Raw genomic sequence first — 20,454 nt, 5'->3', positions numbered from 1 at the left:
CCTGTACATAGGGGGCAGTATTATAGTAGTTATATTCTTGTACATAGGGGGCAGTATTATAGTAGTTATATTCTTGTACATAGGGGAGCAGTATTATAGTAGTTATATTCTTGTACATAGGGGGCAGTATTATAGTAGTTATATTCTTGTACATAGGGGGCAGTATTATAGTAGTTATATTCTTGTACATAGGAGCAGTATTATAGTAGTTATATTCTTGTAAATAGGGGGCAGTATTATAGTAGCTATATTCTTGTACATAGGGGGCAGTATTCTAGTAGTTATATTCCTGTACATAGGGGGCAGTATTCTAGTTGTTATATTCCTGTACATAGGGGGCAGTATTATAGTAGTTATATTCTTGTACATAGGGGGCAGTATTATAGTAGTTATATTCTTGTACATAGGGGGCAGTATTATAGTAGTTATATTCTTGTACATAGGAGGCAGTATTATAGTAGTTATATTCTTGTACATAGGGGCAGTATTATAGTAGTTATATTCTTGTACATAGGGGCAGTATTATTGTAGTTATATTCTTGTACATAGGAGCAGTATTATAGTAGTTATATTATTGTACATAGGGGGCAGTATTATAGTAGTTATATTCTTGTACATAGGGGCAGTATTATAGTAGTTATAATCTTGCACATAGGGGACAGTATTATAGTAGTTATATTCTTGTACATAGGGAGCAGTATTATTGTAGTTATATTCTTGTACATAGGAGCAGTATTATAGTAGTTATATTCTTGTACATAGGGGCAGTATTATTGTAGTTATATTCTTGTACATAGGAGCAGTATTATAGTAGTTATATTCTTGTACATAGGGGCAGTATTATTGTAGTTATATTCTTGTACATAGGAGCAGTATTATAGTAGTTATATTATTGTACATAGGGGGCAGTATTATAGTAGTTATATTCTTGTACATAGGGGGCAGTATTATAGTAGTTATAATCTTGCACATAGGGGACAGTATTATAGTAGTTATATTCTTGTACATAGGGAGCAGTATTATAGTAGTTGTATTCTTGTACATAGGAGTCAGTATTATAGTAGATATATTCTTGTACATAGGAGGCAGTATTATAGTAGTTATATTCTTGTACATAGAGGGCAGTATTATAGTAGTTATATTCTTGTACATAGGGGGCAGTATTATAGTAGTTATATTCTTGTACATAGGGGGGGGCAGTATTATAGTAGTTATACTCTTGTACATAGGGAGCAGTATTATAGTAGTTATATTCTTGTACATAGGGGGCAGTATTATAGTAGTTATATTCTTGTACATAGGGGGCAGTATTATAGTAGTTATATTCTTGTACATAGGGGGCAGTATTATAGTAGTTATATTCTTGTACATAGGGAGCAGTATTATAGTAGTTATATTCTTGTACATGGGGGCAGTATTATAGTAGTTATATTCTTGTACATAGGGGGCAGTATTATAGTAGCCTTTGTTGATAAATCACAATGACGTTTCGCTCGGTATAGCAGGTATGCGGTTGGCTGGCTTGAGATCTGGCCGCGGCTCTTCTGAGTCTGGCAGCTTATGAGCAGTTGTCACTTATCTTTGCAGCTGCTATTAAGTGCAGAACTGAGTAGAAGCCAAGAATGTGAAAGCTCTTCCCAGGCCTTGAAGAATCCGACATGTGTGCTGCACCTTGAGGTTTTCTCGTCTGTCTTCTGCTACTTGTGGTCCTCCAGCTCTGTTGTTGCACGCTGTACGCAGTTGCTGGTTTGTACCATCCGGTAACGTGTCTGGTGGCGGTGTGTCGCCTCTGTCATGTGTTCCCTTAGAACAGATTTAGATGCTATTCAGCCCCTAAGATGTGCGTCAGCCGGTAATCCGTGGATTGATGTTGGTAGTCGTGCGGCTGGTGTCCGGTGTCGCGGTCGGGTGCGGTGAGGCGCTGTCCGCCGTCTCCTCTCGGGTGTCTGCCTTGTATCCTAGGCTTTGCTGCTATTAATGCCAATGGCTGTCACTGCCGCCGGCAGCTGGTGGGCGGTGGACGGCTTCCCACATGCTTTATTTCTGCTGCATCCCCCTGGCGCCTCGTACAAATAGGTCACACGGAGCACCTTGACTTCTGCCCCTCTTCCCTACATTTACAGATGCCACCACCTTCTTAACGAGGCTTAGTTGTTGCTAGGAGGCCGTATCTATAGGTGGAGATGTTTATGGGATCTGAACCCCCAACGTTCATCTGGACCCTCACTGTCGTCGCAGAATGTGATGCCGAAGATCGCACCACAGCACAGAGTGTTTCAGGAGCCACCTGAGTGGCAATAGCCTTTTCTTGCATGGGGTATTTGGCCAGGTAGGGGTGGCTGGTGACGGGGAGAGAACCCAAAAGGGGTTGTCCTACTTCTATCTGTTTTGCTGCAGGAAGCAGACCGCTCCGTACATTGCTCAGTGGTTCGGGTCGGTTCTGTAGGCTGAGTCCTGTTGAAGTGAATTTGACTCTGCCTGCAGTACCACCTTGGGCCACTGCGCAATGTACGGAGCTGTCTGCTTCCTGCAGTAAAAGAGCTGTAGCAAATGCTTTAAGTTGGGGACTGGTGACAAGATTTGACTGGGAGCGCCATACCTTAACAGCCTGCGTTCCAGCGGCACACGGTGTGTAAAGCGGTTGTATGGAATAAATACATGAGCGATTCAGAAGCAGGGCCACCATGGAGTAGTTTGTCTGCGTCCTCCTCCTTAAAGTGATCTTCTGATCCCAGGAGTGGAGGGCAGGAGTAGTAGTACTGGCCTCTCTACCTTGTCCAGCGCCCCCCTCGGTTCTGAAGTTCTTCAGTCTTTCAGGATGGTGTCGCCCCCTGGGGCTAAACTTACAGTAACTGCTGCTCCAATCTCCAGTTTAAGAAGTTGGTTTGCTCTTAATTTTCCTTTTATATCTAAGCCGACATGCGCCCGGGCCGCAGGATGGCGCAGACATGGGCACTAACAGACGGGCTCTGCTCTCCGTCACGGAAGCATCTTCCTTCTTCAGCCTGGCGCAATCCCTTTTTTTTGATCTTTTGCTTTCTTGCGGAGCTGCGGCGTGTGTGCGGTGACCGCTGCGGGTGTGCCGCGGCTTGGACTGACTAAAGGGCAAGCCGTCCCTGAGGGATCCGCAGGATAATAGTGCGTGCTGTGGCTTTATTACGGTACGTAGCGGCTGCAAATACCATCCGCCGCTGTGTAGAGCGGCAGAGCTGAAGCTCGCAGGTACCATCCGCTGCCGTGCGTGGACAGAGGCGTCCCCACACATCAGTGGGCACGGAGAGCGGCGGAGCGCCAGTAGACCAGCGCCTGCCGGAGGCTGAAGCTCGCAGGTACCATCCGCCGCCGTGCGTGGACAGAGGCGTCATCACACATCAGTGGGTACGGAGAGCGGCGGAGCGCCAGTAGACCAGCGCCTGCCGGAGGCTGAAGCTTGCAGGTACCATCTGCCGCCGTGCGTGGACAGAGGCGTCATCACACATCAGTGGGCACGTAGAGCGGCGGAGCGCCTGCCGGAGGCTGAAGCTCGCAGGTACCATCCGCCGCCGTGCGTGGACAGAGGCGTCACCACACATCAGTGGGCACGTAGAGCGGCAGAGCGCCTGCCGGAGGCTGAAGCTCGCAGGTACTATCCGCCGCCGTGCGTGGACAGAGGCGTCACCACAAATCAGTGGGCACGTAGAGCGGCGGAGCGCCTGCTGGAGGCTGAAGCTCGCAGGTACCATCTGCCGCCGTGCGTGGACAGAGGCGTCACCACACATCAGTGGGCACGTAGAGCGGCAGAGCGCCTGCCGGAGGCTGAAGCTCGCAGGTACCATCCGCCGCCGTGCGTGGACAGAGGCGTCACCACACATCAGTGGGCACGTAGAGCGGCGGAGCGCCTGCCGGAGGCTGAAGCTCGCAGGTACCATCTGCCGCCGTGCGTGGACAGAGGCGTCACCACACATCAGTGGGCACGTAGAGCGGCAGAGCGCCTGCCAGAGACTGAAGCTCGCAGGTACCATCCGCCGCCGTGCGTGGACAGAGGCGTCACCACAAATCAGTGGGTACGTAGTGCGGCGGAGCGCCTGTAGACCAGCGCCTGCCGGAGGCTGAATTTTGCAGGTACCATCTGCCACTGTGCGTGGACAGAGGCGTCACCACACATCAGTGGGCACGTAGAGCGGAGGAGCGCCTGCTGGAGGCTGAAGCTCACAGGTACCATCCGCCGCCGTGCGTGGACAGAGGCGTCACCACACATCAGTGGGCACGTAGAGCGGAGGAGCGCCTGCCAGAGGCTGAAGCTCGCAGGTACCATCTGCCGCCGTGCGTGGACAGAGGCGTCCCCACATCAGTGGGCACGTAGAGCGGCGGAGCGCCTGCCGGAGGCTGAAGCTCGCAGGTACCATCTGCCGCCGTGCGTGGACAGAGGCGTCCCCACACATCAGTGGGCACATAGAGAGGCAGAGCGCCTGCCGGAGGCTGAAGCTCGCAGGTACCATCTGCCGCCGTGCGTGGACAGAGGCGTCCCCACACATCAGTGGGCACGTAGAGCGGCGGAGCGCCTGCCGGAGGCTGAAGCTCGCAGGTACCAGCCGCCGCCGTGCGTGGCCAGAGGCGTCACCACACATCAGTGGGCACGTAGAGCGGCGGAGCGCCTGAAGACCAGCGCCTGCCGGAGGCTGAAGCTCGCAGGTACCATCTGCCGCCGTGCGTGGACAGAGGCGTCCCCACATCAGTGGGCACGTAGAGCGGCGGAGCGCCTGCCGGAGGCTGAAGCTCGCAGGTACCATCTGCCGCCGTGCGTGGACAGAGGCGTCCCCACACATCAGTGGGCACATAGAGAGGCAGAGCGCCTGCCGGAGGCTGAAGCTCGCAGGTACCATCTGCCGCCGTGCGTGGACAGAGGCGTCCCCACACATCAGTGGGCACGTAGAGCGGCGGAGCGCCTGCCGGAGGCTGAAGCTCGCAGGTACCAGCCGCCGCCGTGCGTGGCCAGAGGCGTCACCACACATCAGTGGGCACGTAGAGCGGCGGAGCGCCTGAAGACCAGCGCCTGCCGGAGGCTGAAGCTCGCAGGTACCATCTGCCGCCGTGCATGGACAGAGGCGTCACCACACATCAGTGGGCACGTAGAGCGGCGGAGCAGTAGCTCCGGCTCTGCGGGGTGGGGGGGGGCACTTATTGTCTTTGTATATAGAACAATCAACCTTTGCGTGAATTTCGAGTGTCGTTGAAAGTCGAGATTTTGTCATGAAAAAAATGTTTTGAAAACCTGTGTGAGCCCTGATAGAGCGAGGAGCAGGAGCAGCGGGGAGGCCGGCTGCAGGCTGACGGGTCTGCAGACACTGGGATAGCCATCTCACCATGTCTGCCTGCCACAGACAGCGCTAAATCTACGTGCCGATCTGCAACACTTAAGACGCAGATTTAGAGGTGGAGTTTGTGTGGCGAAACCTGCTGTGTGAACATCCTCCAAGGCAGCGCTTCCCACCTTCAGACCTCGGACCCCCATCAGGATATCCTATAGTAAGACCACCGGTGGCAATGTCTGAGGACCAACAATAATGACGTGCAGCACTGAGGACCTCCTGAAAACCTGGCCTGTTGGGGTCCCCGAGGAGTGGAGCCGGCAGCACTGATCTAAGGAGCACGTTCGGAGCCGGAGGCTGTGTATGCGGCTGTCTGATTGGCTGCTGCTCATGTGGGCAGTACTGGCCAATCAGAACAGTGTATAGTGTTAGCCAGCCGATGTACCAGCGGTGCGGCCATCTTGGCCGACTGATGAAGAGCCTGGTGACATTACTGCCCCCTCTGGTCCTGCCCACATGTTACCCCGAGCCAGAGGGCACTTGGAGCTCGCAGACTGTCTGCTCTTTAGCGACTTCCTAGAACCAAAGACATTTGCTCTCCCTGCTGCACTGTTATAGCGCCGGAGGGCGGAGCTTAATGTTCAGGCGGTTCTCTCCATGCTCCGCCCCTCACCCGCCCTACTGGTCTGACCGTTTTATTGGGTCTGTAGTTCAGCTCCTCTTTGTAATGCCTTGGAGAGTTTATCGGTCAGTGTGCGAATGTGAGACAAGTCGCCGTGCCGCCTCTGCTTGCTGTTGGCCCCGGACTCCTTGTATGCTGGCGCTGCAGCTGGCCGAGGCGCATTGCTTGGTGCTTTTTGCTTTTCGCAGATTTGCAGTATTTTTACCTTCCTGCCAGAAAGTGTATAAAAGGTTGATGGCGGTGGTGGTCTGCCCTAGCGCGCCCTCCGGAGCTGCTGTGGAGCGTCTCATGGTCTCCCGTGATGGAAGCCGCCACCGCGTTGTGCCAGGAAGGTGACTGATGGCTTCCCCTCACGCTGGCGCTCTTCTGAGTCTTGTGTATTAATTTGTATTGCCAATTTCCAGGCTAGTTAGTTGGGCGTATTGTCTGCGCCGCCGCTTGGCGCTGGTCGTGATGCGGGTGTCCGTCCTGAACGCTGACCGCTACACAGAACCCACCGTTACGTCGCTGTGCCGTCGCGCTCCATTGGATTTGGGTCAGTCTGCTGGTGGGTGGTCTCCTGTACTTACTGTCTGTGGGAGGTGTTAGAGGATGGAGGAAGAGGACCGCCCACTTGACAGATTGCAAGCGCTGTGAAGTGAATCTGAGGTTGGTGCGCGGAGTGGGGATGTACAGAAGAGGTGCGATAGTCAGCGGGGCCGCAGCTGCGCTCTGCAAGCCCCCGGGTTAGACCCTGCACGCCTTTTTAGTGACTTATGAGGTGAAATGTTGGGGGTCCGCGGTTAAGAGTCCTCCTGGATTAGCGGAGGGACCTTCACACGGTGCGCTTATCACTGTGATCAGCGAATTCGGGCGATCGCCACCCGCACATGGGACGACCAATCAGCGAAGAGCAGCTCACCTATGAGCCTCTATGAAGACCCCTGACCGCATACAACTGCGGCGCTCATATGTGTAAAGCTGCCTGTTGTGTCCCGGACTCTGGAGGAGTCCAGCAGAAGCCTGTAGTACTTCCCTTCCCCTGTGGAGGCGCTGTAGAATAACACAGCACCCACCTCCCATTACAGCTCATCCGAATGAGGGCGAAGGGCGCATTCCCACGGGTAAAGGCTATATTGGGCCGAGAAACTCCGACCAGCACCCGTGCAATCCTGCGGTTTCTGCCGCTAGTGCCGTTCCGTCTGCAGATCGCGCTTCTCACCGTCTTCATGTGCGGGAAAATCACTTGTATCAGTAGGAATAAATGTTAACATGGCTGCTATTCTCCAAGGACCCCGCTGTTGTCAGCCGCTCCGCCTACAGGGGGGCTTCCCCTCTCACACGGGTCACACAATGCGTCCATTACAGCTCCCAGTTATATGAGTCATTATTGCGGTCGTTGCGTTGGCCGCCGCGCTCCCCGCCTTCCGCTTATAGATAGATCTGCTAATTACCAGATTGTCGTTGTTGTGGCGCGGTTTGTGCTAACGTGTCGCTCTTGTCTCTCCCCCTCTAGGTGTATGATCGCGGATGAGGCAAGTACTTCGCCAGTTCTTCTCTGGTAACGAGGGGCGCCGCGCCATTTGTTGCTGAATCATCTTGGAATTGAAACTCTTTTAAATGTTGTTAATGTTGGTTTGTGTTCAGGGCTCATCAACCCCCCCCCCCCCCTCCCCGCCGTACGCCCAGAACACCGCCTGCGTCACATGGGGTTACCACCACGGCCGGGCTCTCTGGCAGGCAGCCATTGTGTCTCCGCAGGCGGCCATTGTGTCTCCGCAGGCGGCCATTGTGTCTCCGCAGGCGGCCATTGTGTCTCTGCAGGCGGCCATTGTGTCTCTGCAGGCGGCCATTGTGTCTCCGCACGCGGCCATTGTGTCTCCGCACGCGGCCATTGTGTCTCCGCACGCGGCCATTGTGTCTCCGCAGGCGGCCATTGTGTCTCCGCAGGCGGCCATTGTGTCTCCGCAGGCGGCCATTGTGTCTCCGCAGGCGGCCATTGTGTCTCCGCAGGCGGCCATTGTGTCTCCGCAGGCGGCCATTGTGTCTCCGCAGGCGGCCATTGTGTCTCCGCAGGCGGCCATTGTGTCTCCGCAGGCGGCCATTGTGTCTCCGCAGGCGGCCATTGTGTCTCCGCACGCGGCCATTGTGTCTCCGCACGCGGCCATGGGGTCTCCGCAGGCGGCCATGGGGTCTCCGCAGGCGGCCATGGGGTCTCCGGAAAAGGGCAGGACAATGTGTATTCCAAAAAGCCCAGAAGCTCGAGCGAATGAAAAAGTAGCCATTGAAGATGGACTCATATTTGGCAATATTTCGCACTGCCCACTAATCGGGGTGAAGCTCCTTTGGGCCCTCGGGCTCTTAGGGTTTTTTTAACCTGTTTTTAGTCCATAACAAATATATAAACCATTGACGCTTCACCATCATTTTAACCCCAATCCCCCCACCACTAATAAACCTACACCTCATCCCCCTATTGAAGGGCGTACCGTGCATGTCCGACGGCGAGCCGTGCCAATGAAGAGAAGAGATGGCAGATATGCAGAATGGGGCTCTGCGGGGTGCCCACAGCCTGAGGCTGGACTAGCGGTGGAGAGGGGTTCAAGGGGTCTCTTACTCTGGGGGGCCTTCTGTCCTGCTTTACTCAGGCAGCTCATTAATATGAATCCGTAGTGTGTAGTACCCTATTGCCCCTGTGGAGGTGCTGATCTCTGGGGGTCACAACATGTGGTATAATGATTGTCAATGGGAACTTCTAACCAGTAGGCATTGCCCAATATGGACAAACCCCTAAAGAGGTTGTCTGGGGGTGGAAGGATTTTTTTTTAGAGTGACCCTCTAGTTTTTGTTACAAGATGGGGTTGTAGTTCTTCTGTGCTGTGCTTCCTCACCCCCGTGACCCCAGCGCCGCAGCTCCCGCCATCCTGGCCCCCATGACCCCAGCCTCAGCTCCCGCCGTCTTCGCCCCCGTGATCCAGAGCCGCTGCTCCCGCCATCCTCGCCCCTGTGATCCAGTGCCGCAGCTCCTGCCGTCCTCGCCCCCATGACCCCAGCTGCAGCTCCCGTTGTCCTCGCCCCCATGGCCCCAGCTGCAGCTCCCTCCGTCCTCACCCCCCATGGCCCCAGCTGCAGCTCCCACCGTCCTCACCCCCATGACCCCAGCTGCAGCTCCCGCCGTCCTCGACCCTGTGACCCAGCGCCGCAGCTCCCGCCGTCCTTGCCCCCATGACCCCAGCCGCAGCTCCCGTCGTCCTTGCCCCCATGACCCCAGCCGCAGCTCCCGTCGTCCTCGCCCCCACAGCTCCCGTCGTCCTCGCCCCAATGACCCCAGCCGCAGCTCCCGCCGTCCTCACCCCCATGACCCCAGCTGCAGCTCCCGCCGTCCTCGCCCCCATAACCCCAGCCGCAGCTCCCGTTGTCCTCGCCCCCATGGCCCCAGCTGCAGCTCCCGCCGTCCTCACCCCCATGGCCCCAGCTGCAGCTCCCGCCGTCCTCGACCCTGTGACCCAGCGCCGCAGCTCCCGCCGTCCTCGCCCCCGTGACCCCAGCTGCAGCTACCGCCGTCCTCGCCGTCGTAACCCCAGCCGCAGCTCCTGCCGTCCTCGCCCCCATGACCCCAGCCGCAGCTCCCGCCGTCCTCGCCCCCATGACCCCAGCCGCAGCTCCCGCCGTCCTCGCCCCCATGACCCCAGCCGCAGCTCCCGCCGTCCTCGCCCCCATGACCCCAGCCGCAGCTCCCGCCGTCCTTGCCCCCATGACCCCAGCCGCAGCTTCCGCCATCCTCGCCCCCGTAACCCCAGCCGCAGCTCCCGTCGTCCTCGCCCCCATGACCCCAGCTGCAGCTCCCGTCGTCCTCGCCCCCATGACCCCAGCTGCAGCTCCCGCCGTCCTCGACCCTGTGACCCAGCGCCGCAGCTCCCGCCGTCCTTGCCCCCATGACCCCAGCCGCAGCTCCCGTCGTCCTTGCCCCCATGACCCCAGCCGCAGCTCCCGTCGTCCTCGCCCCCATGACCCCAGCCGCAGCTCCCGTCGTCCTCGCCCCCATGACCCCAGCCGCAGCTCCTGCCGTCCTCGCCCCCATGACCCCAGCCGCAGCTCCCGCCGTCCTCGCCCCCATGACCCCAGCCGCAGCTCCCGCCGTCCATGACCCCAGCCGCAGCTCCCGCCGTCCTCGCCCCCATGACCCCAGCCGCAGCTTCCGCCATCCTCGCCCCCGTAACCCCAGCCGCAGCTCCCGCCGTCCTCGCCCCCATGACCCCAGCCGCAGCTCCCGCCGTCCTCGCCCCCATGACCCCAGCCGCAGCTCCCGCCGTCCTCGCCCCCATGACCCCAGCCGCAGCTTCCGCCATCCTCGCCCCCGTAACCCCAGCCGCAGCTCCCGTCGTCCTCGCCCCCATGACCCCAGCCGCAGCTCCCGTCGTCCTCGCCCCCATGACCCCAGCTGCAGCTCCCGCCGTCCTCACCCCTATGACCCAGCGCTGCAGCTCCCGCCGTGCTCGCCCCCGTAACCCCAGCCGCAGCTCCCGTTGTCCTCGCCCCCATGGCCCCAGCTGCAGCTCCCGCCGTCCTCACCCCCATGACCCCAGCTGCAGCTCCCGCCGTCCTCGACCCTGTGACCCAGCGCCGCAGGTCCCGCCGTCCTTGCCCCCATGACCCATGCCGCAGCTCCCGTCGTCCTTGCCCCCATGACCCCAGCCGCAGCTCCCGTCGTCCTCGCCCCCATGACCCCAGCCGCAGCTCCCGTCGTCCTCGCCCCCATGACCCCAGCCGCAGCTCCTGCCGTCCTCGCCCCCATGACCCCAGCCGCAGCTCCCGCCGTCCTCGCCCCCATGACCCCAGCCGCAGCTCCCGCCGTCCATGACCCCAGCCGCAGCTCCCGCCGTCCTCGCCCCCATGACCCCAGCCGCAGCTTCCGCCATCCTCGCCCCCGTAACCCCAGCCGCAGCTCCCGTCGTCCTCGCCCCCATGACCCCAGCCGCAGCTCCCGTCGTCCTCGCCCCCATGACCCCAGCCGCAGCTCCCGTCGTCCTCGCCCCCATGACCCCAGCTGCAGCTCCCGCCGTCCTCACCCCTATGACCCAGCGCTGCAGCTCCCGCCGTGCTCGCCCCTGTAACCCCAGCCGCAGCTCCCGCCATCCTCGCCCCCATGACCCCAGCCACAGCTCCCGCTGTCCTCGCCCCCGTAACCCCAGCCACAGCTCCCGCTGTCCTCGCCCCCGTAACCCCAGCCACAGCTCCCGCCGTCCTCGCCCCCGTAACCCCAGCCGCAGCTTCCGCCGTCCTCGCCCCCGTGACCCCAGCGCCTCAGCTCCCGCCATCCTCGCCCCCGTAACCCCAGCTGCAGCTTCCGCCATCCTCGCCCCCGTGATCCAGCGCCGCTGCTCCCGCCGTCCTCGCCCCCGTGACCCCAGCGCCTCAGCTCCCGCCGTCCTCGCCCCCGTAAGATGCGATGCCGCCGCCGACTGGTCGCAGAAACATGGCGGCCAGCTGCAAATCTGCAAGGACAATGACCTCTTTACATTTTGCCTCTACTGTCAAACAGTTAAACAGCCAACAATCTTCTTACATGGCGCAATGAATACTGCAGGGAGCAGGGACCTATGGGGGGCTCTACTATGTAGGACCCTCGAAGCCAGCGAGAGATACAAGCAGGGAGGGGAAATAGCCGTGGTGTCGGGGAGGGCATCAGGGAGTAGATACAGAAGACAGTCTGCAGCAGGAGGGCTATTTCTCAGTTCACAGAGTTAGAAGAGCGCCCACTGCAGCCTGTAAGAGGAATGGCACACTCCTCAGCATCAGACAGAGACTATAGAATGGGGTAGCAGTGCTGGTGCAGGACACATCAGAGCAACGCAGGGGGGACCTGACAATGGGTGATGTAAGAAGGACTGCTGACTAAAACCCCTTTTACACGCAGCAATTATCACGTAAATGGGCAAACGAATTGACAATTTTGCCTGTCTGTACAGGGAGGGGAGGAGGTGAGCTGTGACTATTGTGAATGGCGGGTCCTGTGTTATCTATATATAGGTCTCTCCTCTCAGTGTAATCCTGCCTGTGCAGGGTGGGGGGGGGGGGGTGAGCTGTGACTATTGTGAATGGTGGATCCTGTGTTATCTATATATAGGTGTCTCCTCTCAGTGTAATCCTGTCTGTACGGGGGGGGGGGGGGGGGGGGAGGAGGTGAGCTGTGACTATTGTGAATGGTGGTCCTGTGTTATCTATATATAGGTGTCTCCTCTCAGTGTACTCCTGTCTGTGCAGGGAGGGGAGGAGGTGAGCTGTAACTATTGTAAATGCTGGATCCTGTGTTATCTATATATAGGTGTCTCCTCTCGGTGTAATCCTGTCGGTACAGGGAGGGGAGGAGGTCAGCTGTGACTATTGTAAATGGTGGCTCCTGTGCTATCTATATATAGGTGTCTCCTCTCAGTGTAATATTGTCTGTACAGGAAGGGGAGGAGGTGAGCTGTGACTATTATGAATGGTAGATCCTGTGTTATCTATATACAGGTGTCTCTTAGTGTAATCCTGTCTGTACAGGGAGGGGAGGAGGTGAGCTGTGACTATTGTTAATGTTGGATCCTGTGATATCTATATATAGGTGTCACCTCTCAGTGTAATCTTGCCTGTACAGGAAGGGGAGGAGGTGAGCTGTGACTATTGTGAATGGTGGTGCTGTGTTATCTATATATAGGTGTCTCCTCTCAGTGTAATCCTGCCTGTGCAGGGAGGGGAGGAGGTGAGCCGTGACTATTGTGAATGGTGGTGCTGTGTTATCTATATATAGGTGTCTCCTCTCAGTGTAATCCTGCCTGTGCAGGGAGGGGAGGAGGTGAACTGTGACTATTGTGAATGGTGCGTCCTTTGTTATCAATATATAGGCGTCTCCTCTCTGTGTAATCCTGCCTGTGCAGGGAGGGGAGGAGGTGAGCTGTAACTATTGTGACTGGTGGTGCTGTGTTATCTATATATAGGTGTCTCCTGTCAGTATAATCCTGCCTGTGATGATGAGATGACGGCTGAGAAGGTTTCCCTACTGATCAGGAAGTGCTAGACTATTATTAGGCTTAGTGGTCAGTGTGCAGGGAGGGGAGGAGGTGAGCTGTGACATCAGACTGTTAGGCTTACTGGTTAGTGTGACTGAGCTGATACCTGATTGGTACAGCTGATCACCTGATGACCCGTTATAGACACAATGCTTCCAGTCTGATACATGTCCGCTGTTTGTTTGGTTTTGTTGAGGCACTTAAGCCAAAATGAAGCAATATTGGCCACCATGAAAACTTTTCACGGTATGAAATCCTGGGGCCGCGAGTGCGACGATTGGAGACGCCCCCCGTTGGGCTTGTATAGGGGACACTTCCTGCTCTCCATGTACTTTAAGGTCCCGTTGGGGTTCTGATTTCCGGTAGCTCAATGCTAATTTTTTGTAGTTTTCGGATATTTCGGTATTGCAGTTCGGTGAATATCCCCTGGGGGGCGGCGTCCCGGGAATCGCTGGCGCAGCACTGGGGGACGTGTTGTCTGCAGCAGCAGATGTCCCAGGTCTCTGCTTACCTCCGTAAATAAGAGTGCTGATGGCACAAATACTCTCTACAGCGGGTACACTTGTCATGCCAACAGCTTACACTTAAGGGGAGCTGCCATCTGATTTGTGGGCTTTAACCCCTTAATGACGTGGAGAATAAGACCACATGGCCAGGAACCATCTAGTACTCATCACTGCCTTACGATGGGCGGGAGGGAAGAAGTAACCGAGAACCCCTTTACGATGAGATGTAGCAATGGAGCCCAATAGGGCGATGGAGCGCTGCTGGGAAGCGCCAACTGAGATGGCATTCCGCCAAATCTGCAGGGTGTTCTCCTTTTCTGGCCGCCTCTCTTAATGATTATCATTCCATGTAATTATGATGATTTCTGTATTGTGAGGCGGAGATGCCATTTAATGAAGAATTACCAATAATACCCGCCATGAATAATGAAGCCGGAGTGTAATTAGCGGCTTCGCCTGCCACTGGATACGGATGGGAGACTGCCGCCTATGGGACCCCCAGCGGGCGTACGGCCGAGGATGTGAAGACCGCTAACGCTGGCCATATTGGCGGCTCGGCCTGGGCTGGTCACTCATGTCTTTAGACCTCTTCAGTGAAACCAAAACGTATCAGACAAAAATCACACTCGCTGCAAAGAGGCGCTGCTGACCGGACGGGGGGACACCATGAAGATGGTGTTGGGAACCAGGAGTCGCTTAAGGGGTTAACCGGCCCTTGAAAATTGATGTCTTATGCTTTGAGCAGGCCATCAATATCTGATGGTGGGGGTCCTCCTCTCGGGATCCCCAAGAAGCGGCTGCAGTGCTCCTGGGGGCCACAACCTCCTGGGTGCTATATCTGAGTACTATGTAGTGTGGTGTGCAGCCGTTATGAGTACTGCAGGCACAGCGCTCACTGATGTCAGTGGCACATGCTTGTAGTACGGACCCTCTGAATTACACAATCATGCTCGTATGTAAACACTGAAGAGGTTGCACCGCATCTCCTTTACCCAGCGGATTGCCATGGGCCCCCAACCATCAGCTATGGATGGCTGTCCCCTCTCTTCTCCGGCAGCCCCTGCATCGCTCTGACCTCACGGACTGGCGCATCTCCAGATGGGCACATAGTTTTTGTCCACAATTGGTACAGATGATGCGCGCCGGTGACGTCAACGCATCTGTAGAATCTGCAGCACTGCCTGAGGAGAGCGGTGGGCCTACCGGCGAAGTTTGCTGTGCAGACAGTCCGCCCGCCCGCCCGGTGGCTCGCCCCTCCTAGTCTACACGGCTATGGCTCTGTCCATGTTTATTTCCAATCAGTGATCTAAGCTGGGTCAGTGGTTATTCTAGCGCTGGCCTCAGGTTACACAACAAGGGCCGTCAGGTTGCCTTGAATACTTCGTTAGTCTATCCTTGAGGCTCCAAGCGATCCATAAACCCTGAAGTATGTGATTGTGTTTGGGCTACTAGAAAGCTCCACTCTGGGTTCCCTTGTATTAAAGTTGTACTAATGAATGAATTATCAGAGCTCGTTCTAAGCCACCATTCAGGTCTCCCCCAGTCCCTCGTCTCACTGTCCCTCGTGTCGTCCCACGTCCCGTCTTGTCCTCTCTTGCCCTGTCCCACGTCCCGTCTTGTCGTCTCTTGCCCTGTCCCACGTCCCGTCTTGTCGTCTCTTGCCCTGTCCCACGTCCCGTCTTGTCGTCTCTTGCCCTGTCCCCCGTCCCGTCTTGTCCTCTCTTGCCCCGTCGCACGTCCTGTCTTGTCCTCTCTTGTCCCGTCTTGTCCTCTCTTGCCCCGTCCCACGTCCCGTCTTGTCCCTCTCTTGCCCCCGTCCCACGTCCCGTCTTGTCCTCTCTTGCCCCGTCCCACGTCCCGTCTTGTCCTCTCTTGCCCCGTCCCACGTCCCGTCTTGTCCTCTCTTGCCCCGTCCCACGTCCCGTCTTGTCCTCTCTTGCCCCGTCCCACGTCCCGTCTTGTCCTCTCTTGCCCCGTCCCACGTCCCGTCTTGTCCTCTCTTGCCCCGTCCCACGTCCCGTCTTGTCCTCTCTTGCCCCGTCCCACGTCCCGTCATGTCCTCTCTTGCCCCGTCCCACGTCCCGTCTTGTCCTCTCTTGCCCCGTCCCACGTCCCGTCTTGTCCTCTCTTGCCCCGTCCCACGTCCCGTCTTGTCCTCTCTTGCCCCGTCCCGTCTTGTCCTCTCTTGCCCCGTCCCGTCTTGTCCTCTCTTGCCCCGTCCCACGTCCCGTCTTGTCCTCTCTTGCCCCGTCCCACGTCCCGTCTTGTCCTCTCTTGCCCCGTCCCGTCTTGTCCTCTCTTGCCCCGTCCCGTCTTGTCCTCTCTTGCCCCCGTCCCACGTCCCGTCTTGTCCTCTCTTGCCCCGTCTTGTCCTCTCTTGCCCCGTCCACGTCCCGTCTTGTCCTCTCTTGCCCCGTCCCACGTCCCGTCTTGTCCTCTCTTGCCCCGTCCCACGTCCCGTCTTGTCCTCTCTTGCCCCGTCCCACGTCCCGTCTTGTCCTCTCTTGCCCCGTCCCACGTCCCGTCTTGTCCTCTCTTGCCCCGTCCCACGTCCCGTCTTGTCCTCTCTTGCCCCGTCCCACGTCCGTCTTGTCCTCTCTTGCCCCGTCCCACGTCCCGTCTTGTCCTCCTCTTGCCCCGTCCCACGTCCCGTCTTGTCCTCTCTTGCCCCGTCCCGTCTTGTCCTCTCTTGCCCCGTCCCGTCTTGTCCTCTCTTGCCCCGTCCCACGTCCCGTCTTGTCCTCTCTTGCCCGTCCCACGTACCGTCTTGTCCTCTCTTGCCCCGTCCCGTCTTGTCCTCTCTTGCCCCGTCCCGTCTTGTCCTCTCTTGCCCCGTCCCGTCTTGTCCTCTCTTGCCCCGTCCCGTCTTGTCCTCTCTTGCCCCGTCCCGTCTTGTCCTCTCTTGCCCCGTCCCGTCTTGTCCTCTCTTGCCCCGTCCCACGTCCCGTCTTGTCCTCTCTTGCCCCGTCCCACGTCCCGTCTTGTCCTCTCTTGCCCCGTCCCACGTCCCGTCTTGTCCTCTCTTGCCCCGTCCCACGTCCCGTCTTGTCCTCTCTTGCCCCGTCCCACGTCCCGTCTTGTCCTCTCTTGCCCCGTCCCACGTCCCGTCTTGTCCTCTCTTGCCCCGTCCCACGTCCCGTCTTGTCCTCTCTTGCCCCGTCCCACGTCCCGTCTTGTCCTCTCTTGCCCCGTCCCACGTCCCGTCTTGTCCTCTCTTGCCCCGTCCCACGTCCCGTCTTGTCCTCTCTTGCCCGTCCCACGTCCCGTCTTGTCCTCTCTTGCCCCGTCCCACGTCCCGTCTTGCCCTCTCTTGCCCCGTCCCACGTCCCGTCTTGCCCTCTCTTGCCCCGTCCCACGTCCCGTCTTGCCCTCTCTTGCCCCGTCCCACGTCCCGTCTTGCCTCTCTTGCCCCGTCCCACGTCCCGTCTTGCCCTCTCTTGCCCCGTCCCACGTCCCGTCTTGCCCTCTCTTGCCCCGTCCCACGTCCCGTCTTGCCCTCTCTTGCCCCGTCCCACGTCCCGTCTTGCCCTCTCTTGCCCCGTCCCACGTCCCGTCTTGCCCTCTCTTGCCCCGTCCCACGTCCCGTCTTGCCCTCTCTTGCCCCGTCCCACGTCTTGCCCTCTCTTGCCCCGTCCCACGTCTTGCCCTCTCTTGCCCCGTCCCTTGTCTTGCCCTCTCTTGCCCCGTCCCTTGTCTTGCCCTCTCTTGCCCCGTCCCTTGTCTTGCCCTCTCTTTGCCCCGTCCCTTGTCTTGCCCTCTCTTGCCCCGTCCTTGTCTTGCCCTTGCCTCTCTTGCCCCGTCCCTTGTCTTGCCCTCTCTTGCCCCGTCCCTTGTCTTGCCCTCTCTTGCCCCGTCCTTGTCTTGCCCTCTCTTGCCCCGTCCCTTGTCTTGCCCTCCCCTCTTGCCCCGTCCCTTGTCTTGCCCTCTCTTGCCCCGTCCCTTGTCTTGCCCTCTCTTGCCCCGTCCCTTGTCTTGCCCTCTCTTGCCCCGTCCCTTGTCTTGCCCTCTCTTGCCCCGTCCCTTGTCTTGCCCTCTCTTGCCCCGTCCCTTGTCTTGCCCTCTCTTGCCCCGTCCTTGTCTTGCCCTCTCTTGCCCCGTCCCTTGTCTTGCCCTCTCTTGCCCCGTCCCTTGTCTTGCCCTCTCTTGCCCCGTCCCTTGTCTTGCCCTCTCTTGCCCCGTCCCTTGTCTTGCCTGGCCTTGCCCCGCCCCTTGTCTTGCCTGGCCTTGCCCGCCCCTTGCCTGGCCTTGCCCCCGCCCCTTGCCTGGCCTTGCCCCGCCCCTTGCCTGGCCTTGCCCCGCCCCTTGCCTGGCCTTGCCCCGCCCCTTTGCCTGGCCTTGCCCCGCCCCTTGCCTGGCCTTGCCCCGCTCCTTGCCTGGCCTTGCCCCGCTCCTTGCCTGGCCTTGCCCGCTCCTTGCCTGGCCTTGCCTCGCTCCTTGCCTGGCCTTGCCCCGCTCCTTGCCTGGCCTTGCCCCGCTCCTTGCCTGGCCTTGCCCCGCTCCTTCCTCCTTGCCCCCCCCTGGCCTTGCCCCGCTCCTTGCCTGGCCTTGCCCCGCCCCTTGCCTGGCCTTGCCCCGCCCCTTGCCTGGCCTTGCCCCGCCCCTTGCCTGCCTTGCCCCGCCCCTTGCCTGGCCTTGCCCCGCCCCTTGCCCCGCCCCTTGCCTGGCCTTGCCCCGCCCCTTGCCTGGCCTTGCCCCGCCCCTTGCCTGGCCTTGCCCCGCCCCTTGCCTGGCCTTGCCCCGCCCCTTGCTGGCCTTGCCCCGCCCCTTGCCTGGCCTTGCCCCGCCCCTTGCCTGGCCTTGCCCCGCCCCTTGTCTTGTCTTGCCCCGCCCCTTGTCTTGTCTTGCCCCGCGTCTTGCCTTGCCCCTTGCCCCGCGTCTTGCCTTGCCCCTTGCCCCGTGTCTTGCCTTGTCTTGCCCCGTCCCTTGCCTTGCCTTGCCTTGCCTTGTCTTGCCCCGTCCCTTGCCTTGTCTTGCCCCGTCCCTTGCCTTGCCCCGTCCCTTGCCTTGCCTTGCCCCGTCCCTTGCCTTGCCTTGCCTCGTCCCTTGCCTTGCCTTGCCTCGTCCCTTGCCTTGCCTTGCCCCGTCCCTTGCCTTGCCTTGTCTTGCCCCGTCCCTTGCCTTGTCTTGCCCCGTCCCTTGCCTTGCCCCGTCCCTTGCCTTGCCTTGCCCTCGTCCCTTGCCTTGCCTTGCCCCGTCCCTTGCCTTGCCTCGTCCCTTGCCTTGCCTTGCCCCGTCCCTTGCCTTGCCTTGCCTCGTCCCTTGCCTTGTCTTGCCTCGTCCCTTGCCTTGCCTTGTCTTGTCTTGTGCCCTCCTTTCATGATTTCATCTTGGTTTATGGATTAGCGGAGTGGTTTTCTTATAGGTGATATCCACAACAGAAGATGATGCCCCGGCAGCTGAAGCCCGTTATCGGGATTACATACAGCTCAGAGATGGCGGCCGTGCTTCTGCAGAGTTACATATCGCGTCGCTGAAGTAATCATTGTATTTCTGTGCCGCGTTCATTGATGTCATTTATTGACATTGGAGAAGACGCCGCTTCTGTTTATGAAGCCAGACTCCGGGGTTTTATTGCCTTTGATGCCCGTTGCCCGGGCACACCACCGCCGATTCGGCACGCTCCGTATTGATCAAGAAGCAATGCCAGTTGTGCTTTATCTGTATAATAAAGAATATTTAATGAATTAAGTTGAATTTTGTATTTCAAACAAATTGAAGCTATAAGAAAAATGACTCCATTGAGCGCAAACAATTCCAGACATGACTGAGAGGAGACGGCTATATATAGATAACACAGGAGCCACCATTCACAATAGTCACAGCTCACCTCCTCCCCTCCCTGTACAGCAGGATTACACTGAGAGAGACGGCTATATACAGATAACAGATGAACCACCATTTACAATAGTCACAGCTCACCTCCTCCCCTCCCTGCACAGACAGGATTACACTGAGAGGAGACGGCTATATATAGATAACACAGGATCCAGCATTCACAATAGTCACAGCTCACCTCCTCCCCTCCCTGTATAGACAGGATTACACTGGGAGGAGACACCTTTATATAGATAACACAGGAGCCACCATTCACAATAGTCACAGCTCACCTCCTCCCCTCCCTATACACACATGGCTGGATCCAATGCCGTCGGGCGCGGCCGGGCCCAACGCCGGTCGCAACATAGAGGGTAGTTGTACTCACAGGCGTATTCCGGTAAATAGTTTATCTCACGCATGGGCCGCCGGCTCTCCATGGAGACAGATGAGATCCTTGAGATGTCTGCCATCCGTGTTCCGGCCCTTTTTCTCCTATCCAGTGGATGAATGGAAATTGAAAACAAAAATGGTTTGTTTAGCGGAATACGAGAGCGACGAGCTGACACTGAACTCTGATTCTGCACTTGTGATTTTCAGTGATTTCCAAGAAACTTGTTTGTAAATATTGAGGTTCATCTGAAGGAATGCGGGGCCTTGTGACAAGGAATCTATCTGTAATTGGTTTTATTTCATGATTCCTCAATTTTTGTTTTTCTTTTAAATTTATTGTCTGCATATCAGCATGGGGCGGCCATTAAATGCTATAACTGCAGATCAACGTATGTGTTACAGGAGAAATCATGGGTCATTTACACAGTAAATAGAAGGGGAGCCATTGACTTATATGTGAGAGTATTCTGGCCAGTGCAGGGAGGGGGAGGAGGTGAGCTGTGACTATTGTGAATGGTGGGTCCTGTGTTATCCTATATATAGGTGTCTCCTCTCAGTGTAATCCTGTATGCACGGGAGGGGAGGAGGTGAGCTGTGACTATTGTGAATAGTGGGTCCTGTGTTATCTATATACAGGTGTCTCCTCTCAGTGTAATGCTGTCTGTACAGGGAGGGGAGGAGGTGAGCTGTGACTATTGTTAATGGTGGCTCCTGTGTTATCTATATATAGGTGTCTCCTCTCA

At 57.6% G+C, this 20,454-nt stretch overlaps 1 protein-coding gene across 4 annotated transcripts in view; it reads left to right on the top strand.

The window, feature by feature from the left end:
* ZRANB3 (zinc finger RANBP2-type containing 3) overlaps nucleotides 1-20,454 on the top strand; it is a 304,617-nt gene that overhangs the window by 55,021 nt on the left and 229,142 nt on the right. For 3 of the 4 annotated variants that reach the window (XM_066575145.1, XM_066575143.1, XM_066575144.1), the window contains exon 3: nucleotides 7,466-7,484. The exons of the other annotated variant lie outside the window; for it this stretch is intronic. In XM_066575145.1, coding sequence (XP_066431242.1) covers nucleotides 7,466-7,484 — 19 coding nt within the window. The remainder of the gene's footprint in view (nucleotides 1-7,465; nucleotides 7,485-20,454) is intronic. 4 annotated transcript variants of the gene reach the window in all.

Source organism: Eleutherodactylus coqui, chromosome 8, assembly GCF_035609145.1.
Source record: "Eleutherodactylus coqui strain aEleCoq1 chromosome 8, aEleCoq1.hap1, whole genome shotgun sequence".
NCBI lineage: Eukaryota > Metazoa > Chordata > Amphibia > Anura > Eleutherodactylidae > Eleutherodactylus > Eleutherodactylus coqui.
Note: the sequence above shows the minus strand (reverse complement) of the source record. Positions and strands in the feature narration are given on the sequence as shown.